Here is a 9234-nt window from a genome sequence, read left to right on the forward strand (position 1 = left end):
GACTGATGTCGAGCACTACAACCCCAGAGGAGATGAGGAAAAGATGATCTGCTGTGGGAAAGACCACACCATGCCATGCATGGAAGACATACAGAAGCAAGATACTAATTCTATAATGAGAAAAGGTACAAATGAAGACAAGGAGAAGGCTAAACCTGTCAGTTTTTACATAATGAACTTTTTTAACTAGAGGAAAGAAAGGTTAGGGAAGGTATATAAACAAGAATGATGAAGCTGAGAAAGGAGTCCATACTAACATGCAGAAGACAGCTGTAATAGGTATCAAAATATAAAAACATAAGTACTTATTTGCTCTATATACAGTATGTCTTTGTTTATATAAAACAGTAAGAAGTTCTATGTTAATGATAAAATCCCAGGGCATTAAAATAAACAAAGGCATACTGTCTTAAGTAATTCATGGATAAAATAAGTGAGTGACATGCAATGGGATGGGGATTTAGTGCTAGGAAGTATAAAGCCCTACATCTCAGGAGAGCCGTGACATTGCCTGAGGAGCAGCTAGCAAAGCTGTGAATCCAAGAAAGACCTAAAGGTGATTGCAGGTAAGATTAGCCAAGTAATAGAGTTTCTCTGTGTGGTGCTACTGATTGATGCAGAAGGGTCAAAGGCTAAGCTATTTCTGTATGTGTACATGGGAAGGGATGACATGGAAATCTAAAGCATAATGCTGTGTCAAAACAACCACACTGAACAAATTATGACCTGTTCAAGTCTCCACAGATTAGAAAGGAGATAGAGAAATTAAAGGAAATACAAATAAGGACAATAAAAGTGATCTAAGGAGAGAGTAGCAGTGCTAAAATTAATATGTTCGTTAAATGAGAAGACTCCTGGGCTGAGATCCAGCTATAAATACCTTCAAGGTACTGTGTGTAGAGGAAGGTAATTAATCTAGCTCAAAAAATAGTAGGACAAGAAGCAACTGCTTGAATTTAGGAATGGAAAAATTCAGGATATATAATAAGAAAAAGTTGTTTGAAGAGACACATCTGCTCAACAAGGTAGATTCCCAAGGTGATAGCTAAGGCTCACTTACTGTATGCAATCCAGAACAGGTTGTATGAGGAAGGAGCTCTGGGAAATTTTGCCATCATAGCTTTCTACTGTCCAAGGAGATCACCACAGTCCAACCTACTTATCTTTTTGTCTTGTTCTTTATGAGTTATCTTAAAGACTGCTTTTCTATTTAAAAAACCCCAAGAAAACACTCAACCTATATATCCATGTAGTGACAATACATCTACACCAGAGCCCAGAAATGGGGGTGTGCAGCGCTCCAATGTGTATGTCAGGTAATGGCAAACCTCTCTGACTCTCTTCTGGCTATTCAGTGGTGTGTGCAATGTGAGTCTGTTGGGTGCCGGGCATGAGAGTGTCAGCAAGAAAAAAAAAATGCTGACCCAGAGCTCAGATTATTCCGAGTAACAGAACATCGAGATCAAAGGCCAAAGTGGGAACTACCTCTTGTGATACTCATGGTCTTCCTCAGTCTTGTATTAAGACATCCTGCATAGAAGCTTTCAGTGTCACTGCATAAATTATGTACTTTGATTTATGATTAGCTGAAAACCAACTCTAGCAGTATTTTAACAACCTTTAGGAGCTCTTAATAGAAAATAAAGACGAAAATAAAATAAAACCCCCCACACATTTGCAACAGACCTTACAGTTTTCAATGACAAATGGGTACACACAAACGTGAGGAATATAAACCCCAAGTACCGTTATACCCTCCCTTAAACAAATCCCATCCCAACTGCACTCACCAATCGGGACTTCTGTCCCCTCCTCAATGTAGATGGGCAGTGGTGATTCCTCCATAGGATGAGGCACTGATGGAAAGTAATGAATTGTGGTAGTATTTGTCGCAAAGTGACTACAATAAGATGGTCCCTTTCTTATCATTACAACTACATATGGCTGGTTACTATCACAAAGAACCCTTTCTCAAAGTGGTCACCTCCTGTCACAGTGATCGGTCCAAGTCAGAGTCTGAGGGGTTAAGCCCCACCGAGCATTCACTGCCGCAGGAGTCAACCCCCTCTGAATAGGGCCTGGGAGAGATCCCTGCCCTGGATGCTTCACCATCCTGCCATTTCGTTATAGCCTCACTACTCCTTTCCCTGGAGTTTAACTCTCCTTTGGAAACTCACACAGTCGAAGAAGCCAAGGGGAGCCAACGCACAGACAGGCACAAATAGAGTTATCGAGTCAAAGTCATAATATTTCATGCACAGAACCAGAAGAGAGAGGCTCTGATGCTCAAAGCTTGCCGTTAGCTGTTGAAAAGCCACAGCAGGTGATGGAAGGCTGCACCGCAAATGGCCTCTGGACCACTGACTTTTCATTACTCATTTTGGAGTGTATCTATTGGAGTTAAGAATTCCCGATTCCTTCTTTGTGATACTGCAGTCTCCAGGCAAAACTCTTCAGATCTGCACTGCAGGCTTATTCTGCAGTTTCCAGACACCACACAGTCACTGCTGCAGGGTTTGTCTGTTTGGGTTCTTCTCTATTTGCGAGCTTCTTCTCTTAAAGGTGCTTTTGTTGCACTATTTCCCATTTATAATCTCTGGGAAACCTATGCTTCACAGAATTTTCAAGACATTTGAACTTCCTACACTAGAATGAAATAATAATGAGCTACAAATGTTGAAAATGGTCACACAGAAAAAGCTTTTGGATTTTTTCCTTCTCTGTTACCTTTTAAAAATGATGATGTACCTTCTCAAAGATACAAATGCTTAACCTAGTCTCAGCTAGGATTCCCAGCAGCAGGGAAGGAGGATTCTTTATTTCTTTGTGGGGTATCCTTCACTTACTACTGGATTTTTTTATTTTTTTTTTTTAAAGATTGTCTTACGATATCCATAAAACCAGCCAAAGAACACTTATGGTTTAAAGCTATTAAATAAAGCATCTTACAGTGTTTCTGCTAGCAACACAACCAGAATAAAGAGTTTTTTTAACAGATGCTTGACTAGCAACGGGCGTAATATAAACCCCATGCTGGTGCTTTGTGGGATGCAAAGGGCTGCCAGTTCCCTGCCTTTACCTAAGCCCACCCCTCGTTCACGTGGAAGATGAAGGGAAGCACAGGGGAGAGGAAGAGCAGAACACGGTTGCCTACAGAACTACTGTACAAGCCACAGAAGTCATGGTCTACCGGGACGCCTTGCGCAAGCCACGTTTATCTAGAAGCTGAACTAACATTCCAGCTCAACAATAGCAAAAAAACATTTGTTACCACACGGCGTTTTGCTACATATTAACCAGCAGTTGCTACGCAAGCATAATGGAGTGCTGCAATTCCGAGATACATGTTATTTATAAAATAATAATAAAAAAAAAAATGTTGACTTATGGAAAATCAGCCCTAGGGGAGTGCTCGTGGGCTTGCCATGCCACTGGACACAGTACATGCTTAGGAGTTATGCAAAGCGGGCCCTGCATTGGGAACAATGCAGTCTTTTTCCTTGCTAAGCTAATTTTGCATAAAGGCAATGAGAGTCTTCATCTATGCAGCCCCTTAAAACATTTAATCAGATTTATTTAGTAGGAAGAAATACCAGAGCAGAGCTTCCTATACTACTCAACAGTTTTCAAATCTGAGATCTGCAGAAAAACCAGGTCACTAGATGGTGTGGCAAAAAAACGCCTGTTGTATTTTTAAGACATAACAGCTTTCTCGGTCCCATGATGAACACTTTACCAGGCTCCCCCTGACAGAGCAGCCAGGCTGGAACCAAATGCTTTCACAAAACATTTGCAAGAGTATTCACCAATGGCTGCTGGCATCTACTCTTGCTTTAATGGGTATCACCATAGGTTGTAGAAAAGGCCTGAAATAACTATAGGCTATTTAAGGCCAAATACACGTATACACACTCTCTCTTACCCACATGTATACAGGCACACACTAGTACACGTGCACGCAAACAAATGGCTCTGTAGGCAGAACTTGGATTCTGTAGGATCCAAGGCAGAAAAGCTGATTTTTGTCACAGGGTTTGGGAATCAAGGACTCTGGGGTGCTAAAATCAAGTTCTCACTTATGGGTCTCCTCTGCTTCGGGCAAATCAATTTAACATTATCCCTCTGGGATTTACACACCAACTTTATGGACATGCTGCTTAAATGTCTGCAAAGTGCTTTGCAATGGTTTCTAAATTCTGCAGTGATATGCACAGAAGAACTGCATAGATAGGTTTAAGATAACAGTTGCTGAGCATTATTGCTGTATAACTACAGTCTATTTTTACATGCTCTATACTTGGTTTCTATAAACAGATGGTAAGTGTTCAGTATTTGAACGTTTTAATGAGCTTTATAAGCCTTTTGTAATTTCATAAACAAGCATAAATAACACTTACATGAAGTAGAGTCTCTCCTGAATGTATTTTCTCTTCCTGTTTGGGAAAAAAAAGAGAAAAACAAAAGGGAAAAATATTTTAAAGGAAAAAATAGGTCTAGCAAGATGTCAGACGTGTTTCAATGTTATCATGCATCATATTTTCTTAATTTCATCAGTATGATCTTATACTTGAAGAACATCAAGACACTGAACATAGTACCAATGCCAAAACAGGATATAATTTCTCGCGTGCTTCATCCCATGTAAAACATTGCAGAAGATTTGCCTATACTATCTAAAAAGCAGGAAAATTACAGTAGAGCAGTGAAATAAAATGCAAATGCCATGTGATCTGAAGCAAAAAAAATGAAACAAAAAAAATGAACTTTTAACTACATTCCAGCTTACTGATAACCCCATGGCTCAGCGTACGGGTTGCTCTCCTACCCGTGGACAGCCGACCTGCACCAACACCCTGGAGCAGGGCACTCCTGCTGTGTTAGGGCACGGCATGGCACCGTGGTTTTTCCATGCACTGGCTGTCTTCAAGCTCAGGTTGGGCAACCACAGCAGCGAAGGTATCCTTCGAGGCTGCGACAACGCCGAGCGACAGAGAACCACAACAGGAAACCCAGTAACTGCTAAAATGCACAAACCTTCCCAAGAGCTGATGGGCCTTAACAGCCACGGGCTTCCCACCCCGCTGCCTCCCACCCAAAGCTTGGTGGCATTTGATTCACGTTCCCCTTCCACCAGCATAGCTCGTGGGTTTGGTGGATGCTCTTGGAGCAGGGTTTAGGGCTGCTGTAAATGTAGACACATTGAAGAAAGAGAGACTGATAGAAATACAGAAGATGCTGTAGGACACCAGCCATGGTTTCACATGGTGTCACAGACTGGCAGCACAGCAGCCCTTCCAACACTAGGTTTTTGGGGAAAAAAGGACAACAAAGAGCAGAAGTTTCACTTAATTTCTACTGCATTACCTTATATCAATATTAGCTACTATGTAACCAACTTAAAGGGTAGTGCCTTGGGATGATACTCAGCTTGCACAAATCAATTAAATCCATGGCACTGCAACAGCTGAGGATTCAAGTAAATATGCATGTATGGAAGAAATTCAATAAATATTAAATCACTGCATTCTCATCCTTTACTTCCAAATGCCAAGGACCCAATCCTGCAAGCTGCACGCTCAGAGTAGCACTAGAATAAACTTGAGTTCTGTGTATAGAGCTCTTACTGAAGTAGACTCAGGATTACTTTAAAAAACTTAACCCTGATCCATTCTGGTCATGTAAATTAAGTTAGTGATGAAAGAAGTCAAAGGCACTAATCCTACTGAGTAATCTATTCAAAGCTTCACTTCTTAAATGATCTACAATTTATTCATATGACCAATCAAATAAGCATTACTTACAAAAGGCTTTAACTACCAGTGCTTTCCCATCCATTTTTGAGGTGTTGCAATATGGTTAAATTTAAAAGAAACTAATCAGCATTATCTTTTCAGAGTTGTTTGCCAGCATGGTTAAAACCCCAGGCAGGGCACCACTGCTGACTCCCCTTACTGGTGGAACTGGCAACACTGCCATTGGGGCATTGGGGCAATGTTGCCCCGTTACCCACTAAGGCAAAACTATGGGGCACTGGAAAACCTAGAAAGGGCAAAATTAAAATAATAGAGGGTTGCCACCAAGTCTTGAGGTGCACTGATGAAAATCCTGGGAGTATCACTGCCTGGGAAACATGGCAGCCTGTTGAAAGCACCCGAGAGTCTTTTTGGAAACATCCAGCCCATAAGACCTGGCTGGAAGCCACTAAGATACACTAAGAGTATTGATTAAAAAAACCCTCACTGAAATACTAGCAATGATTAGCTGTAAGGCAAGATCCTCACTGAGGCTTTACAAACAGGTCTCTGCTCAGGCACAGGAGGTTTCCCAAGCACTCTGCAGCAAGAGCAAGCCAATCTAAAGTGTCTTCCTAGTTTTCCCAGGCAATATAACACCTCTTCTCCGACAGCATTTCACACTGACTGAAGCCTCCTGCTATAGCCCCAACATTTCACCTCTGACATGAAAGTACCAGGCAACCCAAAACCTACACATTAGGGACTACCAACAAAGAGCTGAACGCCAAATTTAGCTCCTGGTTACAGCAAAATAAAACAAAAGTCAGTAGCATTTGAAAGATTCCCAGTTTCTACTGGACTCCAGAACAAGATTCCTAAGCAAACAAGCCAGATGCCCCAGGATTTTGATTTAGCATCCCCGAGCACGCAACCACCTTCTTGGGCCTCCAGGTATCACGGTGCCACCTGCAATCTCCTGGCTTTTGCGAAGTATGACAGAAAATAACCCTCACAGTGCATGGTGAAAGAAGCAGGTTAATAAATGACAGCAAGAAGCGGCCTTTTTTCTCCCGGCCCCGGGGTCGGGGTCCCGCCCCGCCCGGGCAGCACCTAAGGAGCGGTAAAGGTGTCTGTCGCCCTCCAGTGGGAGCTTCCTTAGCACAGCCCAAAGCGTGAGAGGTGGGAACAGGGAGGGACAGAGGTGAAAGGCAAATACAGGGGGGAAGAAAAAAAAAAAAAAAAGAACATGCAAAGCAGATAAGAGACAGTTGAAGAAGCAGCACGAAGATACTGTCTCTGAAAGTGCCAAAAATAAAGTTTCCAGTGTCAGTTTAACCAGGCAACACAGCCATTCTCTCTTCACACTCGTGCTTCAGCCTTGACTTAGTCCAGGCAAGGGACACTGTCATGCTGCTGGCTCCCTCAGCTGCTCACACATTTTGCTTTAAAAAAACCCCCCAGTAACCTTCAGGGAAACCTTTCTGTAACACAGCAGTCAGCTCTCCTGAATGTGGACCCAGAGGTAAAGAGCCCGCTGCCAACAACCATCAGAGTTTTCACCAAAGCCTCTCCCCTCCAAATTCCACCGCAGCAGGTTTTAACGGGCTGATTTACTCTCAAACCTAAACTCATAAAATCTAAACCGGTAGCAACTGTCATCTGAGCCCCAAATTACACAGCTGATGACATATGCCCCTGTCAGGGCTGCCTCACTGTTTTCCTAGTCCAAAACTCAAAACATTTTCACATGCAAGCAATAAAAAAAAAATGCAGTTACCAAAATAGCACTATCAACGTAACCAGCTCCTCTCGGCACATTTTCTTAATGCCTTTCCCAATACGGTTAAAAAAATGGGAACTAACAAAAAAAAATCCATCTTTACACCTTGGCACAAACTGTGCTGAAATACGTGTGGGGTTGTATTTAGTTGTGTTTATCTGGATTCTCTCCCACTACTTTTTCCTTTTTTTTTTTTTTGCTTCATCTATGCTTCCCTTTAAACGCAGCTCTTACTAAACAGCAGAAATCAGCTTTTACAATTTCTAAATACCAAGTTTTGTCACTCTCGGAGCTGCCTAAGGATAACACAGCTTGCCTTCAGCTTCATAAATAACACATACTCTGCACATTTCTTCGCCTGGGTGAAATAAATTCTCCCATGTTCTTATATGGAAACCTTGTGAGTCCTCCCACGTAGCGCCTGGTACAATATTCAGGCAGCGATGGGCATTCATTATCTTAAAGCCAGCGGGTGAATTTCGGATACAAGTTACCCCCAGACGAACCCAAAATTATCACCCCTTCACACCACGCTGAGCTCAGTAACCTGCTCTGTGCAGTGCCTGCATTTTATTTCCAAGCCCCAATCACAACTTTAATTTCAGCATCAAACCAACGAAATAAATGGAAAACGAAGGGAATAAAAAGGAAAACGAGGGAAACAGCAAGAAAGCAGCAGCAGCGTTACTACCCACCAGGTAGGCCCATTAGCATCAGATGTAGCATTGCCCGTACCAGCCTCTTCACTCGAGGTTAGCGCACGGCAGCCAGAGAAAACACGGCGGGGAGGGGTGGGAAGGAGGGAGAAAATGGACAAAAATAGCCGGGGAGAGAAGCGTGCGCCCTAGATGTGCTGGAGGGCCGCCAGCAACGGGGAATTGCTGAGAACTGTTATCGCCAAAAAAAGTTAACGCAAGGTGGGGGGAGGTGTGGGGTAAATAATCGCCAGGGAGCAAAAACCCCGCCGGGGTAATGGGAAAGCTGCGGAGGAGGGGGCTGGAAGGAGAAGGATGAATTAACAAATAAACGTAAGAGGGGGAAGGGAAAGCGCGCCCGCGGGGCACCCCGAGCCGGGGCGGACAAAGGGACGACGATGCCGCCGCCACCGGCCCGGCTCGGTTCGGCTCCGCTGGGCGCGGAGCGGCCGCCCCTTTGTTCGCAGAGAGGGGGGAATCCGGGACGATCCGCGCCGGCCCCGCCGCCGCCACCACCTCAGCGGCAGCAGCGGCAGCGGCAGCAGCGGCAGCCCCGCCGCCCGCCCGCCCTCCCGCCCGGGAGGCGCCGGTACCTGCGTCCGCTGGCCGCGGTGCCTGCGCGCCGCTGCGCCCCTGCGGCGGTGCGGCGCGTCCGGCGGAGCGGTGCGGCGCGACTAGCAGCGCCGAGCTGGAGGAAACGGTAATTTATAAGCGCTTTCTTCCTGACCTCTCGTGTCTGTTGTCTAATGAGGGAGCTTTGAGCATCACCCATCCTGCTGAGTGGAAAAACACCGGCACGGCCTCTTCTTTGCTGGGGAGGGGGGAGCCTAAAGGACGGGGTGTGGGGGAGGAGGGGCCATGCCGCAGACACGGCGGCGGAACCCGGGCTTGGCAGGCGGCCGCGGGGCGGCGGGGAGGGGTGGGCGGGTGCGGGGCAGCGGCCGCCGCCGCCCGGGGGGGCCGCCCCGGGCCGCCCGTCCTCCCCCGCGGCTGCCGCGGGCAGCGGGAGCGGGGCTGGCCCGGG

At 45.2% G+C, this 9234-nt stretch overlaps 1 protein-coding gene across 7 annotated transcripts in view; it reads right to left on the reverse strand.

Annotated features, from left to right (window-relative positions):
• Nucleotides 1–8994, reverse strand: part of SLC6A6 (solute carrier family 6 member 6) — a 57196-nt gene extending 48202 nt beyond the window's left edge. For 2 of the 7 annotated variants that reach the window (XM_032699362.1, XM_032699361.1), the window contains exons 1-3: nucleotides 8211–8359; nucleotides 4398–4433; nucleotides 1791–1856 (exon numbers count right to left, since the gene is read on the reverse strand). In XM_032699362.1, the coding sequence (XP_032555253.1) occupies nucleotides 1791–1856; nucleotides 4398–4433; nucleotides 8211–8241 (133 nt within the window). In that variant the 5' untranslated portion in view covers nucleotides 8242–8359. Of the gene's footprint in view, nucleotides 1–1790; nucleotides 1857–4397; nucleotides 4434–6670; nucleotides 6739–8210; nucleotides 8360–8803; nucleotides 8888–8937 lie in introns of those variants that run through there. The other 5 variants (XM_032699363.1, XM_032699367.1, XM_032699364.1 and 2 more) reach the window with 5 other exon arrangements.
• Nucleotides 8995–9234: the final 240 nt, after the last annotated feature.

This window comes from Chiroxiphia lanceolata, chromosome 11 (assembly GCF_009829145.1).
Source record: "Chiroxiphia lanceolata isolate bChiLan1 chromosome 11, bChiLan1.pri, whole genome shotgun sequence".
Taxonomy (NCBI): domain Eukaryota; kingdom Metazoa; phylum Chordata; class Aves; order Passeriformes; family Pipridae; genus Chiroxiphia; species Chiroxiphia lanceolata.